A 19697-nucleotide genomic window follows, 5' to 3' on the forward strand; every position below is an offset into this window, starting at 1 on the left:
CTTTAAATACAAAAAATAATAATAAATGGAACTGATTTTTGGTAACATATGAAGTAGTATGGTATCTCCCCAAGGCTACAATTGAACAAAAGTACTCTCTGTGTTTGATTCTGTATATCTTATATAATCTAACAATCCATTAGGGGTACATTTCTCAGACTTCACAAAACTCACAAAGGAATTCACACTATAAATGGTCTGAATTAATTATTTTTGTCTGTCAAACTCTGCCTGTTATGACAGATAGATTTTAATAATTAGACCGTGTGTGAAGAAGAAATAAACAAATTAAAGATAAACAGTTTAAATTTATCACACATTCTGTGATTTTGCCTAAATGGCGGAGTTAGCTAGTAAAATGAATGTGCATGATGACAGATCACATTAAAAGCTGCAATATGTGGGACTTGAAATTGTTTTACTTTGGCACGATCTGTTGGTCGTACTCAGAATGACACTGTGGCAGGAGGGAGTGTGAATGTGGAACCAGTAGTTTCACTACATTCTGCGGTAGCTTGCTGGTAGTTCAAACTGCATTTATTTTTGCTTGATTCAAGACGTAATGTTTTGTTTTGGTGGGTTTTTTGCCATTTTTTTTTGTGTTGACAACTACCGAAACTACAAACTATAAAGCTATAAAAGGAAAGTAATAATTTTTTAATTTTTATTTTACCATTGCTTCCCTTACTGTAAATGAACCCCCTCTGACTAGAAATATTCATAAGTATTACAATTGTTCAGAGAAGTTGTTGCACACTGTTTAAGTGGTTAAGTGGGTGATCCTGATTGGTGCAATAAGCCCCCACCTGTATTCTTTCAGGAGGCAGGTGTTTGACTGATGGACATTGTATACAAAACCAAAGCTAACATTTGTTGCACTTGAATGAATGCGGTATTAACTGTTTGGTTTATGATGTGTGAAGAGGTGGACACTTTTTGCAATAAAGTCAAGTGAGTGGCATGGGACTTTTTTGTAATATATTTTGTTACAATCACATGTACATTGTCAACTTTATTGTTTTTTAGAAAGTAGTTTGATCTACTTTTTCTAAGTAGCTTTAGTCAACCAAACTTGATTTCTCCTCAGAGTAGCTTTGCTGTCGTTCAGCTTCTTCCAGTGTGAAGTAATTGGTAGCTTGCAAAGTTTGCCAAGTAGCTGCCTACAAAAAAAAGTTGTTATAGTTAGACTGACATTACTAAAATGATTTTGATAAGAATATCTTGGAGGAAAGACTCAGACAATGAAATTAATTATTGCCACGTGATTATATTTTGATGTAGTTTGTGTTTCATGTTCTAGTGCAGTGCAGTTTTCATCTTGTAAATGAACAGAGGTCATCACTTGAACAGCTCCTCCAGCAGGATTTTCTTTCAATCAGCGCCTGCAGACCTCGCGCCTGTACGTCATACTGGAAATCCACTGGATCCACTGGATCCACTAAAATATGTGAAGTTGTCAGATCCTATTCATTTTCTATGGAGAACAGGAGATCCGTCCATGCGTTGCATGATGGATAATGCACAACAAGTAGACTGCCCATGTGCTGTCCATGACTCCACCTTAAATTAACCATTAAAGAACTGGGTGGACATCACTTTTCTTGTGCTGCATTTAGATTACTTTCACTCGTGTTTAAACCTCTGAAACCTGAGTGAATTGTTGTTTCTATGAAAACACTGGAAAAAACAACTTTGCAAGAAATGTTGTGCAACAAAAAATATATTTAACCATAACCATAACCATATTATTTATTATATATGTATATGTGTATTATATATATATATATATATATATATATATATATATATATATATATATATTTTTTTTTTTTTTTTTTTTTTTTTCTAAACACTTTTTGGGGTCATTTTCTTGTGTTTGTTTGTTTACCTTTCTTTATCTTTTTTGCTTATTTTCTGGCAATTTTCTTGTAAATTTTTACATTTTTTTTAAACTTACTTCTTGTTATGGTGTGTGTCACCCCCTTCTCAGGCTTTTGAAAAAAATCAAAGCAATATGCTTGGGTTGCAAAGGGTTAATGCAAATGTTGAACAACTGCCCGAGCTGGTAAAAATCACTTTTTGAAAATACCAGACAACTGCTGTGATTAAAAGTGAGCAGCTTGCCTCTGTGTTTGCCATGTTAACTTGTGTGATAGTTAGCGCTGAGGTTACGTTAGGTCTTTCATGTGTCAAAGGTGAACTCATTTGAGGTTCTATTGTGGCTTCAGATCTGGGTAGCGGGCTTACTATATTTGTTTCTTTTTCCTCGTTCATCCATTACTTCCAGCAGCACACCTAGATTTCTAGTAACACTCGGCCTTATGATGATATTTTTAGTTTGACAGGTAAGATTAGAGCAGCCAGATAAGCTTTAAACTTCTCTCAGCTGTTTTCAGCTGCAGCAAGTCAGTGGGGATTTTGAGGGATTAGAAATGTGTTTTTGTTTGGTTGACTTTATGATTTGGCACCATCGTAGCCCTTTTTGTCCCTCGCCTCACTCGACATTTATCTGTTAACCCTTTGAAACCTGAACGAATTGGCTTGACTTCTGTCAAAATCATGGGAAGGGTACAACAAAAGAAAGGAAAAAAATAGCACGAAAGTATTAAAAAGTACAAGAAAATTACCTGAAAATTATTATTTTTTAAATTTTGAAAAAGAAAATGAAAGTGACATTTTTTAACCATTTTCTAAATCTACTATTTTCTTGCAATTTGTGGAACATTTCTTACAAAGTTGCTCATAACATTTTTTTCCCATGTTTTTGAAAGAAAACACATAAATGTGCTCAGAGTTAAAAGGTTTAAATACTTGTGAAAAGTGTCTAAAAGCAGCACACGGAAAGTGATGTTGATCCAGGTTTCAAAGAGTTAAGCAGGAGGCTTGTGCCATCATATTTTTTTTATTATATGTTGGCTCACTTAACAATAAAAAGTAGTGTTTGTATGTTGCTTCTCTTATTCCTAGACACCTCCAGGTTAACATTAGATGTTAGGAGATGTAAAGAAAGCAAAGTGCAGGTGAAATCGCTTCAAGAAGGGATGTTTTTGCAGAAATGTTTTTGTGGACTGAAAGAATGATTACAGCATGTAATGACCCTTTCAATGTATGTAAAGTTGTGCATTAGCCTGGTAAAACCATCCTAATGACATAACATTCTGTTTCACTCTCTGTGTCAGTCTGGACTCCCTGCCACCACAAATTACAATCCATTCGAGCCAATCATGGATCCCCACTGTAGTTGAAAACCTAAGCAGCTAATCAGGAACTGCGTTGTAGGTGATGACATAGCATACAGGGCACTGCTTGCAGAACAGTAACACACTGCATGCGTGTGCAGCTTGTGATGGCAGCCTTGCCGAACTGCTGCGTCCTGCACGCTTGTGGTGTTCATGCAGCGTTGTTGCTGCATGCTGCAATGAGTATTTATTTTGGTAGTTGAAAGCATATATTCTACTCATTAATGAAGCTGTGCAAGCAACAGCAGCATTATCGACGACATGGTCCTGCAAATATTTCACAATGAAATGCCTTGTGTCAACAACTGAGAGGGCTCTATCCACAGAAACGTTGCCAGAAAGCTTTGATTTTGAAACAAAACAACTTTTTATTTTGTTTTTGTTTCCTTATTTATTTGACTTCTCCTTTTCAGGCAGATGCTGAGGAAAGAAAGTAGTGGAAATAAAGAAAAATAAAATAAAGAAAGTGGGAAGAAGACAAATAAATAAAAGTGGAAAAACTAAAAAGTGGAAATATTATCAAATGGATAGTGGGGGAAAAGACTGAACATTAGTAAAAAAGAAAGAAAGAAAGACCAAATAGTGGAAAAAAAGAAAGAAAAAAGAAAGTAAGCAGTGAAGAGACAGAAAGAAAGAAAGAAAAAGTAAGCAAGTGAGAAAGAAAAAAGAAAGAAAGAAAGAAAGAAAGAAAGAACAAATGGTGGTAAAAAAGAAAGAAGAGAGAAAGTAAGCAGTGGGAAAAAATAAAGGGAAAGTGGTAAAAAATTAAATAAATAACTTATTAATTAACTAACTAACTAACTAAATAAATAAATAAATAGTGGAAAAAAGACAGAAAGAAATAAAGAAAGAAAGAAAAAGAAAGAACAATTCGTTTGTTTTTGTAGTCAGTACCATCACCTCTCACAGTGTCTTTGTGTGTTGTATCGCCCTCTGCTGGTTTCTTTCTGACAAGACTCTTTCAGGAATGTGCCAACATACCCAGGTGTAACTGTTTGTTTGATGTGTTTTGCTTTACTTATTTGTTTGTTTCACATTATAAGGGCAAACCTAACAGCGTCCATTGTCATCACTGTAAGGGTTAAAAAAAAAAGAAAGAAAATCTGATCTGCATCAGATCGATAACACACATTTAATAAATTATCACGTATTTAGGCATAAGTCCAGTTTGACACCTCCTGGTATCCATGTGGCTGTTACCCACCTCCTGTTTTCTCCTCTTCTGTGTTTTCCATCCAGTTCGCAGCCCTCTCCTCCTTGGGGAGCTCCTGCTGCATTCAGGGTCCCCTCGTAAAGTCCAAGATTTGGAAGATATATTCATTCATGTAATATGTTTTGAGCGTTCTTATTGATAAGAAATGAAAAATTACACATCGCATGCAATAATAAAACCGTTCTCATGTAACAGGATGGTTTTATTTTGCGGCTGTCCGTTATCTCTAAAAGGTTATTGTGACAGACTGGTCTATAATGTATGTCACTGATGTGTTGCCGTAGCGCAGAAAAAAAGTATTTTCGGGGGATTTCCGCTGTTTTGGGGAGCTCGTGCATGTGTGGAGGACGCGCACGGCAAGATTATCCTTTAAGAACTTTTGCAACGACACATTTGTGAGACAATGCCATGATTCATGGCCATCTTTTTTCTTTCTTTTTTTTTCTTTCCAAAAATTAACTCTTAATTATTGGGCTGAAACACAGGTAAGGTGTGTTTTTTTTCCAGGCGCTTACAATGACAGTCGGGTCCTGTGCTCGGGTCCTTTTTCTCCACACCAGGAAGAGCTACAGGTAAGAACAATTCTTTACTATTATTAAAGTATACGGTCAACTACAATAAAATAACTAAATATATCTGCGACTAACTAACAATTCGTACTTGTTAATGGGAAATAGAGCTCAGGAGATGCGACGCGTGAAAATGTCAAAACCGGTCTGCACACCTGTCTGCTCCCCGTGGATTTTATGACAGGACGCCAAAGTTTTTACATACAAGTTAAAACATAACTGAACATTTATTTCACATCAGACTGGATGTTATGATTAAATGACAATCGTGTTTTACAAAGCCTAACTTACCAGTTTAAGTCGAGCTCCTGCACTTCACATTTGTTTTCACTGCCAAAAAGTTAAAAACTAATGATGACAATTATAATTGTAGATTTTTTTCCGAGCTTTTTTGTTTTTTAGCCTGGCCATTTCTTTCTGTAGCTTTTAAAAAATAATTTCCTAAATCTTTTAGTTTGTGTAACATTTCTTGCCAAGTTGCTCATTGCCTTTTGCCCATGTTTTTGGAAGAAATTGCACCAGTTTGCTCAGGGTTCAAAGACTTAAATACTTGTAAAATGCTTCTGAAAGCACCACAAGAAAAGTGATGGTGCTCCAGGTTTCAAAGGTTTAAATATGAGTGTTGAAATAAAAACACAACTGCATCATGCTGCGCAGCTAAACTGTGTGTATTTCTTTTTTAAAACTATGCGAAAGATTTCCAAGGTTGGCACAAACATCTTGTCCAAATATTAACAAAGCAATTAAAATATGAGAAAATAGATAAATAAAGAAATAAATATAAATAAATAAATAGCTAGCACCAGGTTGTACAAACAAGCTCTGTTATGCATAAAACTGAGACAGGATAAAAACTCCAAAAGTTAGCCTAATATAACTTGTGATCCTGGCTGATAACAACAAACACAACACAGCTACAACACAGTTTCTGCTACATTATAATTATGAGTAAATATCTGATACTTTAAGACTTTTACTCAAGTAATGTTCCAGTTACATTAACTTAATTTTTAGTTAATCTTTTAAGATACCAAGTATGGCTTTCAGGCACTCCATCCACAACTGTTTATGCATATTTTTGTATTGTAGGCTAATGACAAATTTAATTTCTTGTATCTATTTGCACCATTAAAAACAGTAACAGAAAACAGGTCTAAAGAATACAGATTTGGGTCCTGGAGAGGTTAGAAACCCAAATGGGCTTGTAGAAATACCTCACCGAAGGCAGTGCAAGAAATAACAAGTATTACAATGAATACCAATACTTAGATACAAGCAATATGCAATGATGTCAGCAATAAACGACAAATATATCAAGACAAATGCAAACAATATCTAAGCTATTTTGCACAAAAACAGACCAATATTGCACAGGAGCTCAAACATAAAACACATTTTCCAAATCCTGCGAAATTACCACTATTATTTACTTATTCATGCACGGTTGAGCTGAGTTATTATTTTTTCCCACAGTCCTCGAAGGTAGCACCCTATCGCAGCATCGGCGGACCTCTCAGGTGTCTCTGCTGCGCGGCCGCACGGCGGAGCCAATGGAGGAGCGATAAGTGAGCGGCATGGCGGACCGAGAGAAGCGGAAAACCAGCCCGCCGTCTGGCCGCAACATCCAGGTGAACTCCCCGGCCAGCTTCAGGTAAGCGCCCCGGTGGAGGGGAGTCTGCGGGAGGGGGTGCGGAGCCCGAAGCTCCGGGCTGGAGGCTGGCGGAGGAGCGGTGAGTCCGCGCGGCTCTGCAGAGCTGGAGCTGCTGCCGCCGGTGCTGCTCGCAGCCGCTGCAGTTGCGCTTGGCACCGCTCAGCTTTGCGGATTGAAGTCGCAATGTGTTGTTGAGTCGCATATTTTGTGTTTGGGCGTGTCTGCTGCTGGAGAAACCCAGACGAGCCTCTGTGCTCCGTGCATCTACCAGAAGCGTTAAATTGTTAATTATGTCGCAGACTTTTTGTCTCTCTGCTCCAGAGAGAAACCCCCTGAAGAAGTGTCCAGTTGCTTTACGAGTTCCAGCTTCGAATAGTGACTTCATGTTGGCCTCATGGCCTGCTTTATGGTCATTTCCCTCCTTGCATCAGTATGCTTTTACTCAAGAATAGTACTTTTTGTCCGTAGTTTCTTCATTATGAGCTATTCTGAAAATATTGCTTACTGTTGTTATCTCCCTGTGGTCGTTGCAACCCAACCAGACATTAATGCTTTTATTAACAGCTTATTAATCTTTTATAATTAAGATATTGTATATTGTGTGTACAGGACACATGAGTTTGCAGCAACCTTATCAGTGCTATAGCTGTATCATCACTCTTTTTTCCCCCTGATACAGGCTGTTTAGTTTGGGTTTGACCTATTTGCAGTGAAAATTGAAGTTTGGCAGAAAGATATATTTTTACTGTTTTAATTTATCTTTTTTTTTTTTAAAAAAAGAGAAAAAAGTAATGATTTATTACATTTATTTTATTTTGTTTTGTTTGATCCATTTTCTTTTATTTTTTATTTTCTATTTTTAATAATGCTTCCATTCCTCCATTATAGTCATTTTTTGAAAGGGTAGCTTAAACCTGGAGGTTTGGAAACAAAACAAGCAAACAAAAAGCAACTCAGCTACTTTTCTAACTTTATTTTTAAATTTTTTTTTTGTGTTCTTATTTATGAATGATGGAAATTGTATTTATCTGACATAACTAATAAAGACATACATGTAAATATAACAAATTTATTATATAAATTGATTTAATAAATGTATGGTTTGTAGTTCATAAGTCACATCCCCTCCCTCATAATTAACTTAGGTGAATTTTCACAATCAGTTAGTGGGAAATACTTTTTTCCCTAAATATCACATATTGTCTTATTGTAGCATTTTCTGCTTTTGGCTATTTCATGTTAGTCTAAATCTCTTTTAATTCTTGGACTGTTCAGACTGAAAAAGCAGCCTGAAGATTCGCCACGAGCTCTGGGAACTTGTAATGTGCATTTTATTGTCTGGAATTAATAAGTAATGAGTTGCATGAAAGCAGAATTAATTGGTTAGTCAATAATGAAAAAAAGAAAGCTTCAGTACAGGTAACCCAGAGCTCATCAGGTAGCTGATCAGTCAGAGCTGATTCACCCTGCAGGACAGGACCAGGTCGCATCAACATGTGAGAGCTGAGCAGGGCGAGGGATTAGCTGCACGCCGCTGACATGCTTTTATACTCTGTATGTCACACACACACACACACACACACACACACACACACACACGCACGCAGAGAAGCATACAGTGCTGCCCCGAGGAGAAGCTGTGATTCTTCGGTGGCGTGACTGAGTGGATGGAGGTCTGTGATCAATATTCCCCAGTGAGACAGCAACACACACACACACACACACACACACACACACACACACACACACACACACACACACACACACACCCCTAGGCTGAGTGTGTCCCTCCCTGTCTCATTAGCAGAGCTGCAAACATGCAGATCCAGAACCATCTTTCTTTAGACTTTTATCACAGTGGCACATCAGAGTCGCTCTGCCAGTGTTTGATTTGTCTGACAAAAAAATATGAGTCTCAAAGTTATGCGGGACAAACATCAAACTGCCAGGAGAAAACAAGCAATAAAGCCAGTAACAAAATTTCAAAAAAACAAAACAATAAATGGCACAACCGTAGCTCCCTAATCAGACTCTTAAATGTAAATTCAGTTTCAATTCAATTTAACAATTTATTATGGACAATAAAAGAATAATAATAATAGCATAATGAAATGAAAAAGGAACATAACCCCCCAACCCAAAAAAAAGATAAATAAACAAATCCACAGTGAATCAGGTATGTACATACAGATATGAACACCAGCGGCTCCTTAAACCTCAGTGGTCTCATTTTGGCTAGAGCCAAAATAATGCCATTTTCAGATTTGACCCCCTTTAACATATACCGATAAATCAGATTTCTTATTACAGCAGAAGTAATTCAGTAAAAAAAAAATGCTGTTAGTCAATTTTGACTTAATTCAGTAAATAGTACTGTTTGTTGCAGGGAAAAAGAAATAGGCTGTAAAATTAACAGTTTATCATAAAACACATTGCCTGGCAGCAACTTAGTGACAATACAATCAGAAAATGATCAGTTTCTTGCTTTGAATTAAATTAGGAGATTGAATTGTGTTGCTATGATATTTCAGAGTTGTATTCATCCTGAGAGCGAAGCCAGATAATCCACAACCTCAGGGTTGGCCCGTTCCCAGAGCAGCCATATGTTGGCATGCTTTCCTCCGTCACCCTCCCTGCCTCCACACGCTGTGGTCGAATCCTCCGTCGCTCCACGACCTGCTGCTGTTAGAGAGCAGACAGTCGATCTGCTGCCGTCTGTGCGGCTCTCTGTGTGGAGATATTTGGTGACTGAGACACACGAGCAGCTTGCCTTTAAATCTAGATTTCAGTAGCTCTTCAAGCTTGTGACGGATTAATAAAATTAATGACTCGTCATCAAAAAGTTGAGTTGTCATATGAGTACAACATTTTTCTGTTTTGTTTTCTAAAGTCAACTATGCCTGCCACATGTTTCACTGTGCAGAGGGAAGCGTGCAATACCTGTTATTTACAACACTTAGCAACTCACTTACTAAAGGTAAAAGGAAAAATCCATACTTGTGATTTTGTGGTGAACTATCCCTTTAAGTAACATAAACGCTCGTTCAGCTCTCATCATTTGGTCATTGAACCCGTTGTGCTCCGCTAAAACGCTGCTCCTGTCACACTGCATCGATAAACCGTGAACACACAGCCGCACAAACACGTCAGCAGTACTAGTTAATAATATTCACGCTGAGCGATGACAGCAACGTTAAAAATAGTGTTTTTAGTGACATTTCTGAGGTCCACAACTGTAAAGTGCTGAAAACTGCGTTTGAACATCATCATTGTGTTCAAGCTGGAGATGAAGAGAGACTGTTCAAACATTCAAACCTCAAACCAGATCCACACTGACTGTCATTCCCCCGAATTACAAAACTCTTTCACACAATAAAGTAAAGACAATTATGAAAAAAAAGCTGCAAGGATGACCGTTTTTATTCAAAATATGTACTGATCAACTTTACCAGTTTTTTACTAAATTGGGTGCCGCCAGAGTTGGTTGAAAATATCAATATTGCATAATATTGTAATATTTTGTGTCAGAATTGTTTTAGTACATGGACACTAATAGAGCTGGGCAATATGAAAACATTATGTTGTATTGAGATATGAGACTATATATCGTCTTAGATATTTGAAATTGTTATATCATTATTTGGATTACATTTTTTTCCTGATTTCAAAGTTTGCATTTCCGTAAATCATGTACTTTTCTCAACATATCACAGTTCTACTTGTTTTAATACTTATATTTACCCACTTAACCCTTATATCTACATTACTAATGATTATTGAAAAACAATTAGATTGTGTTAATTTATTTTTTTTTTTAGTACCAATAACCATTGCTACAATATTGTCACATCAAAGTGGGAATTTGGTTAAAAAAAATTATGAAAAGATTTAAAATATCCATATATATGTATGATTTATCAAGATGCAGCCTAAAATATGGCAATATCATTTTCAGCTCATAGAGACACAGAGTATCTTTTTTAAAAAATTATATAACTAAATATTGCAAATACAAAATAAACTACTAGTAGCATACTAAATCAATTACTTTATAAGTCCACTAGATACACTTTGCAAAAATAAAAATGATTACAGTGAGAAAAATTTTAAAACTTAACCATGTCAGATAAAAATAAATAAATGTCCTTCAGGAAAATACTTTAGTAGTAAAAAAGTAATAATAATAACAATCACATTACACATACATGTTACTGCAATAATCAGCATATGGCAAAATGTTTAAAAGCACAGAAATATTGTGTGGTGACTATAATATTGTTATAACATCGTATCGCGATAATGTCACATCATGATAATATTGTGATAATATTGTATTGTGATGGTATTTTGATAATATTGTATCTTGGTAATATTGTATATATATACTATATAATATGTAATATGAGATCACGACTGGGAACAAGATTTTTTGCAAAAAATCAATCAGGACACCTCTGCTGTCTGCTTCTCTGTTTAAATGTAGCAGTTAAGTAGTTTGAAAGCTGTAAGTTGTGTTTTGACGATTTATGGAGCTGAGCTCGACGGATGGAGACTGACTTTCATGTCTCACATCAAATATTTAGATGAACTGTAGCTTTAAATTTTCCTGCATTGATCATCTGTGGCACGAGATGGCAGCAAGAGATCCTTTCACTTAAGCACACCATTTATATCTCTCTATGTGTGTGCAAAACTGCATGTATGGCGCGACAGGGCAGTGCAGGACTGCAGTCCATTTTGTGAGGCATTGTGTGGGAAAATGAAACTAGTGAAACCAGAGATCCCTCTTGAGGCAAAACTAATCCCTCTCATATGCGGTTTAATATTTATCTGGTTTTAAATGACAATTCTGGTTTATCATTTCAGTTTCCTGCAGTTTTGGGGCGGTTGAAGAGTGTAAATTTGAACATATGACATTAGGGCTGGGCGATATATTGATAATATATCAACACGGCCCTTTGAGACTAGATATCATCATAGATTCTTGCTGTTGCAATATCGTATGTGTTGTCTTTTACTGGTATTAAAGGCTACCTTACAGTAAAGTGATGTTATTTCTAAACGTTTTAGACTGCTCTAGCTGGGCTGTTATTTGCCTTTACCCACTTAGACATTATATCCACAGAATAGATGAAAGCGCCAATCATTAACTATACATTCAAAAAATAAAAAAAATACTGTGATTTTCACCCAGCCCTACTTGCATATAGTTTTTTCCCGTTATATTTAAAAAATGGATAATAAAAACAAATCAGACTTATTGAGCATATGTTTTAAAAAGCAAAAATCAGTGAGCACACAACATGAAAGTGCAGGAGTGTCCAGGATCTCTCCCTCTCGCTCTCCCTCGCTCTCTGATTCGACGGCAAACCCACTTTCTTTCCTTTCATCTTTTTACTGCGGCTTCCAAACTGACGTGACTCTGCTGACAAGATCTGCTCAGGCGGATGAATCCACAGAGTGAGGGATGTGGAAAGGATGTGAGTGAGAGAAAGAGCGGAGAGAGATGGGGGAGGTTAAGCAGATTTAAAAGTGTCAGTTTCCCTGATTCACTGCATCTGTCTTTTTTGTGCTCTGATGTTTTCTGTGGGGAAAAAGGTTGATTTCAGGGGTTTTAAACACAATTAGCTTGTGTTTTTTATCCGTAGAGGGAGAGAGAATTTAAATGGAGCTGATTTGAATTTCACAGTAGAAGCTGACTGAGTGGACAGTTATTGCTCTGGTTGCAGTCTCCCCCCCTACACTCATTATTTACTGCTGTCGCTCAAATCTGCTGACATGGCACGTTCCACCTAAAGGCACCTCCCCTCTGCTTATACAGTTCATCCCTCTCTCTCTCTCCCCCTCTCTCTCTCTCTCTCTGTCTCTCTTAGGATTTTGACATTATCTTTGAAACAAGCTTGTTTTAAAGATATGCTTTTATTCCTATTTTTTCTTTGTTTTAATTAGTTTTTATTTATGTTGAAAAAACTCACTCATAAAACTAATTTTTATTTATTTATTTACGTTTCTTTGCTGCATTCATGTTGCCCATACTAATCATAATAATAATAATAATAATAATAATAATAATAATAATAATAATAATAAATTAAAAAAAACACAAAATACTTTAGCTTAGAGAAAAGATGTGTAAATCAGAAAAAATGAAATATCTTGTTTTTACAAATAAATTTGATGTAAAATATTTGATCAAAGTACAGTGAGATACCTTCTTGTATTCAGATCTGCTCTCATTTTAATTTGCTGGTTTTTGTTCAATCAAAAACTTTGAACAAATATATAGGGGACTTTGGGAATAGATACTAATCTCTGATATATCATTCAAAATAGAGTGCTGGTTCTCCTGAGTTGAGATATGTAAACAGCAACCAATAATTATTTTCATTATTGGTTATTTTATTGATTTTTCTATAATCAATAAATGTAACAGTGTGAGGACAAAAGATCGATGTGTGTAAGGCGTCACCTTCAAGTTGCGTATTAAATTTTACTCCAGAACAGTATATATTTTTGGAACATGGAAAATTGTTTCTTTTGTTTTGAGCTGTCAGGTACCATCAGATCAGTTTTAGGTCTCAACCTGTTTGGTCATTACAGGGTTAATTTACCACTGCTGATGAGCTGAACAGAAATGAAATGTATCCTTCTTTCTGCCGAGACAAACACAAATATTTATCTTTTTTTCTGATACAGAACACTTGAAGCATTTTTGTTTTTCACATTTCAGGTGTGTCGGGGGAAGTGTTGAAGCTCCTGCGGTGTGTGTGTGAGCTCCATAGGTTCTGGCCAGTTGCCGAGGTCTTGCGGTATGGCCATATGGCTGTGTGTTGGCAGCTTGGTGTGCAGAAACAAGGACTTAGTGTGTGATTGACCTCTCTGAAGGACTGATTGAAGCCTGGGGTTTGGTTTTGCAAAGCACAAGTGTTACATTTGCATATGCGTCTGTGTTAAGTTGTAATGGATTTTGCAACTATGAATGCATGACTGACTCAATTGCTGTTGCTGTCATTTCGAGATGCATTCATTGACTTTTGGCCACTGGGGGGCAGAGAAGCATAATGACAAGACAGACAGGTGATACATTGGCATTTGATAAAGTTGTAATAGCTTGCAAAAAATCAAATGTATAAATGCCAGCAAGCACAGAGAAATATAATAACAAGGCATTACGGTCTTGTTTTTGCCCGCCTGATTTAAGTTTAATATATCCTCACCTTTTTAGCTCTGGTTTGGTTTCCAATTCCTGGAAAAATATCCCTCCAGGGAGCTCCCCTTACACTTTGGTACCCTGGGCCTTTGCCTGGTAGGCCCATTCATCAATCCCTCCATGCCTACAGGACGTTAAAATGCTCTATCAAACTGAATTCCAAAATAAACTAAAAAATGTATTTAATAAAAAAACAAACAAGAAACAATTGATCAGTGCAATCTCAATAAATTCCAGTATTCATGTTTAGGGCTCAGAATTACACTAGTCGCATCAGTTTTTGCTTTTAAATACAAATATTTGACTGTTGCTTCCTTTTTTTTCCATATAGAGTTGAGAGTTTGAATGGGTTTTGGCAGAAGGTTCAATGTGGCAGTGACATGCATGTAATCTAATAAACAAGCTAACTACGCTGACAACAGATCGGAAATTGTGCAACAGTTTTTGTCAACACTAGACACCTAAACAAAAACAAGAGACTGTAATGTAGTAAGTTGCTGTGAGCTGTAAATTCACTACTTCTAAGCAGAAACAGATGATAACGTTATCTCGGAGGGCAAAGCCTCTCTTCCTTGTGGCAGCCGACTCCGTCTCAACGAGACTCAGCTCATGATCTGGGTCAGCAGCGACCTGTAAGAGCAGCATGAAAGCGAGGTAGTACACTCTCTGCTGCTAGATCTGGGGACTGAAACGTCTTCACGCTGACTGATGAAAATAAAAACAATATTTTAAAAAAGAGAAAAAAGCACACAAGTGCTTGGCTTGATGGAGTCTCAGTTAACTAAGGGGTTTGCGCAGATCACTGTGTGTGGGTGTGTGGACACATTTTCACACAGATGCATTGATTTTGAGAGGAAGCACAAGCACCTGCCTCAACTAGCAGCACAGGTTTAAGGATAATTTAGAATAATTACAGCTTTATTTTTGGAGGTTTAGGCACCATTTCTGTTGACAAAAATAACAACATTGCAAAGTAATTGCTAAAATCTGGGAACACAGTGCTCAATTCGATTTACAACTGGAAAATTATTACTAAAAATGTATGTTGTAAACGTCCATCATAGTCTAACTTTAAAATCTGAGCAAATTGGCTTTATTTCTTAAAAAACATGAGGAAAAAGTGAGAAAAAATGAAGAAAAGAAATTACCCCAAAATTTGTAAGTAAAAAGTACAAAAAAAAGAAAAACAACAACAAGGAAATAAACTGGAAAAGTGCCTAAAAATAATAATTATATACTCTGCCCCAATATTAATGGTTTTTTTAACTTTCAAATTTCCCTGCATAATGAGGGATATTATTACATTTTGTTGGCTTGTTTACAACCTGTCTGGTCATCTGGCTGCTTGTGTTTTATGCCCTGTAAGACATCTCTATAACAGTGTTGCTGTCTGAACTGATAGATGAGGGCGAAAACTACAAAAAACTACAAAAATAAGACGCAAGTTGTGATAAGCTGTCGTTTACCTTTAAGAGGATGAATGGACAGGAAGAGAGAGAAGGGAAAATTTAGAGTCTTATGATCAACGAGGCCTCATGAATAATTGAGCGCGGCAGTGTTTTGCAGAGAGAGAGAGGGAGAGAGAGAGAGAGAGAGAGAGGGAGGAGTGTCCTCTTGTGTGTCTCCTGGTTGGGCTTGCCGCCGCGGCGTTGGATGTCCTGCTAACACCAGCACTTTCCTGCAGTTGCGTAGTAAATCTGATGCACACCAGACAGAGTAAACATCAACGAGAGTGAGAAAGAGAGAGGAGTAGATTATATAACACTACTCCTCTGTGGCAGATTCTGCTCCTCTGCTTTAAATAATTCCCCCCTATACCTTTCTCTTTCCTCTGGATGAGCAGCAGCAGCAGCAGGGCTCTGAGTCGGACGCCTCTCCCATCGACCCAGAGGAGCTGCACCCCTCCTCCCTCTCCTCCGGCTCTCCTCGCTCCTCCCTCTCTCTAGCCCTCCCACCTTTCTTCACTTTTACCCCCCCCCCCACTCCCCTTGCTCCTCTCTCATCCTCCTCCTCCTCTCCTCTCCTCTCAGCTGTGGATGCCCTCCTCACTTACAGTATGGACTCGGGAGGGGAAGGAGAAGAGGGTTGGATGGAGGACCAGTGGGAGAAATGGTAGGGCATCTCTCTGTCGTTCTTCCCCTGCGTGTTTTATTTTTACCGGCATGCAGCAACATGGCTGTGTGTGACCTTGTGAGCGTGGGAGCTGAGAAACATGCCTCCTTCTCGCTATCCTCGCATCTTAAAGCTTGGGACAGGCATGCCCTTGAAGGAGAGCAGATGCATGTGGCTGTGTGTATGTTTGTGTCTTAAGGAGAGAGTGTGCAGCAGAGGTTGATGGTTAATGTTGATTAAAAATAGGACCAGAGGAGAAAAACACATCACACTTTATGTTTCTGTGTGCTTGTGTTGTGATAGCTATATCAGTGTAGGAGAAACACTGTTTGGATGAATTCAGAGTTTGTTTTCATACAGCGGTTGATGAAGGAAGTAGGGGTGGTGAGGGGGTAAGGTCCTGATCCTTGTCCCAGTCCTGTCCTTGCAGGAGGACAACACTGATGAATGAGCGACTGTGTGCAGCCTCGTAATCTGTCGGTAGGAGCATAAATGTTTGCATTATTTGGAGGAGATGGCGTAAAAAAGACAGGCCATGGTATACGTGCATCTGCTGTGACGAATTGAATCGTAACAACACAGCACAGATGTTAGTCCCGTGAGACTGTAGCATGGTGATGTACGCAAGTGTAAAATTTCTATAGTTGTGTGGCTGTCCTGCTCCCACTGAAGCAAATGTTGCAATAATTTAAACAAATGTGTGGGCAGAAACCTGCTTCTGTTTTGCACATTTTTTTTATTTTTTATGTATATATTTTTTTTTTTAACCCAGCCGGATTTTGCTCATCAACAGCTTATTTGCATTTTTCTCTTCACTTGCTAATCCCGGAAGCATTTTTCTAATCTGCCTTCATCACAGCATGACCTTTTTCCACTATAAAAAGCAAAAACAGTGTCTTTTTTTGCAGCAGAAAATGTTAAAAGAAATCCCAAAACAACAACTTGTGTCTGTAGGTATATAAAATTCTGGCAAAAAATAGCATTAACTTGATCAACTCCTTTAAAAAAAATAATCAGGGATTTTTTGTGTTAAAACAACAACTGATTTCCCTTGACCTTGCATGCTACTTGTGAACAAACACTGCAGTCAACATTTACAAGCAAACAGTTTGTAAATCGAGAGCAGTAGCTGGACTCAGATAAAGACTAACGAGCTGGCCGGGCCCATCATGGCCCAAGCGCGAGGTCATGCTGTCCTTCATTAACAGAAGCAGAGAGGCAGGACGAGGAGGCGGACACAAGCCGGCAGGCTGCCCTGTCACCCCCCACTGTCAGAGTAACGCAGGAGTTTATCCCAAATCCTCAGCCAAACAAACTGAAACATCCGTCCTGCAGAGCTGTTGCCCTCTGATGTCGTTTCACAACATACACTGTGGACATAGTGTCTTCGATGTCACATCGTTTTGGGATGTTTTGAAGCCTCTACTCTCAGAGCCCAAATGAAAATCATATTTACTTTTAGTATTAATACTGTGGGAAGAAAAAGATCATACATGCTGAGATTTGGATCAACAGAACAGAACAGCACAGGAAATATTAAAATCTTCTCTTGAGAGGTGAACTCAGGATTAAGACACCTTAGGAGTAAAATTAAGTAATATCACTCAGAAGTCTTGTGGAAATGATTATACATTTTAGGAGATGTTTAGGGTCTTAGTTGACAGGTCAATGGAGCTGGTTTTTACTGGAGAACTGCATCATCTACAAGTTGCATCTGCAGTAACTTCAGCATTGAGCTATGATTTTAACATGGTGCATGAGGACTTTTAACAGGCCAGACACACCAAACCGACTTTAAAAAAACTAGTAGCGTCAAAGGCTGGCTGTTGCATTGCCCCAAATCATCTGTGTCTTAAGCCTGGTCGGTATTCACTGTGCAATTCTGGGCTGTCCCAGGCAAAAGTTAGCCATTATGACAGAAACGTGGCAATATCTTTGGTTGTGGCTCTAAAACGGTGGTCCTACGTTGCACAGTGAGAGAGGTCCTGTGAACAAAGACAGCCTGGGATAAAATTCTGACAGTGTCAGAAATTTGGGATGACCATCACACTATGTGACTGCTGCGTCTACCAACAGACCACCAGAAATGCAGCATGATATGACGCACTGATCAGCACAACATTGCTAAATGCTAATAGATTTTACTTATAAAGCCCATTATCACAAATCACAATTTGCCCCAGAGGGCTTTACAACATAATGCATCTCTCTGTCCTTGGACCCTCATAGCGGATAAAGAAAAACTGACCCAAAAAACCCTTTAACTGTGAAAAACACATGATAGAAAACTCAGGAAGAGCAACTGAGGAGAGATCCCTCTTCCAGGACAGACAGATGTGCCATAGATGTAGTTTGTACAGAACGGATCAACATGATAAAATTACAGTAATTAGTATGACAAACAACACAGCTCTGTGTTGAAAGAACTTCTGGTATTTGTCATGTGCTTCCAAACAATAACACGAGCAGTTGATAGTTTCTGCTGAAGAGCTCAATGACTAAAAGAAAATCTCCCCTGATATAACAAGTTTGTTTAGATCTCACGTCCTCTTGACTTCAGCCAGTTGCTTGCTTTCCTGACTCCCAGTACTCTTCTCTTGCACTGAGCTGAACTGCAGATCAGGGCAGGTTCACTCAACGAGGGGTGCCGCTGGGTCTGACGCGAATTCACCAAGCTGAAACAGTTGAAAAACAGCCGACAACTTCAAATAACTGCCAAGGGTGTGAAACATATCGCAGAAACTTGGACAACAGACCTTCATTGACAGCCTGACTTTGACCATCAGCGTGGTGTGTCAGGGCCCTTGCACACATGCATGCTGTATTATAAGTCATTTTGGGTGTAAACTTTTTCCAAAACGCGTAAAACCAAGCTGTGGTACTCGTTTATGATGCCATATTTACATACTTACACCCAGCTAATGGACGGTATTCTAACCCACAACTTAAGCATGATCCATATTTTTGTGGTTATTCTTTGGCACCTCAAAACACTTGGCTAAGATCAGGAATGCTATAGGTGTTTTGATTTTTAATTGTAACTGTCTTTCCTCAACTATAGCCTCTTTTATGGTAACATGATATGTGGGATGCAACCTTTCTGGTGTCAAAGTGCTGAGTCTTTTGTGCCTATCCATCTCCAGCTTCCTTTCAGTGATTTAAGTTCTATGTAAGAGGGTTACACCTCCTTGGAAGAAGTCTTAGCAGCAAATAAGTTTATTAGAACCTTTTCTAATAATAAACTTATAAACTTTGTTTGCAGAGCAAATTAACAGTGGGAGACATGGCTGGTCAAACACAATTTATTCCATCTTTCAAGAGGCTAACACTTGTAAACATAACCATTTTCAGCTTGTGAGGCAGTGGCAAAAAACCACATCAGGATTCTGAGATGAAAACTAGTTCTCAGTTCCCTGGTGGTGCCTGGATACTCTCTTGGGTCCTGTGAGGTTATAGTGTCACCGTGACGATGTCTGTGTCAGCCTGTTGTTACTACGGTCCAAATGATTTGCTGCGTCTCACTTTCAGCGATGATGACATCGTAGAAGTGTTGCGGGGATCTCTGACCTGGACAGCCTAGCCGGTCTGCTGAGTCAGCACGCATTGATCACTGAGGGTGCTGTGAGTGTGCGAGTGAGATTATTCCTGCATGTCATACAGGAATACAATCCCAGAGGAAAGTGAGGAGGATAATTTTGGGTTC

At 38.2% G+C, this 19697-nt stretch overlaps 1 protein-coding gene across 1 annotated transcript in view; it reads left to right on the top strand.

Annotated features, from left to right (window-relative positions):
• The first annotated feature begins 4776 nt into the window (after nucleotides 1–4776).
• mapk8ip1b (mitogen-activated protein kinase 8 interacting protein 1b) overlaps nucleotides 4777–19697 on the top strand; it is a 113020-nt gene continuing 98099 nt past the window's right edge. Inside the window, exons 1-3 of the mRNA XM_042490751.1 lie at nucleotides 4777–4847; nucleotides 4960–5024; nucleotides 6495–6672. Of these exons, the coding sequence (XP_042346685.1) occupies nucleotides 6596–6672 (77 nt within the window). The 5' untranslated portion in view covers nucleotides 4777–4847; nucleotides 4960–5024; nucleotides 6495–6595. The remainder of the gene's footprint in view (nucleotides 4848–4959; nucleotides 5025–6494; nucleotides 6673–19697) is intronic.

Source organism: Plectropomus leopardus, chromosome 1 (assembly GCF_008729295.1).
Source record: "Plectropomus leopardus isolate mb chromosome 1, YSFRI_Pleo_2.0, whole genome shotgun sequence".
Lineage (NCBI taxonomy): Eukaryota > Metazoa > Chordata > Actinopteri > Perciformes > Serranidae > Plectropomus > Plectropomus leopardus.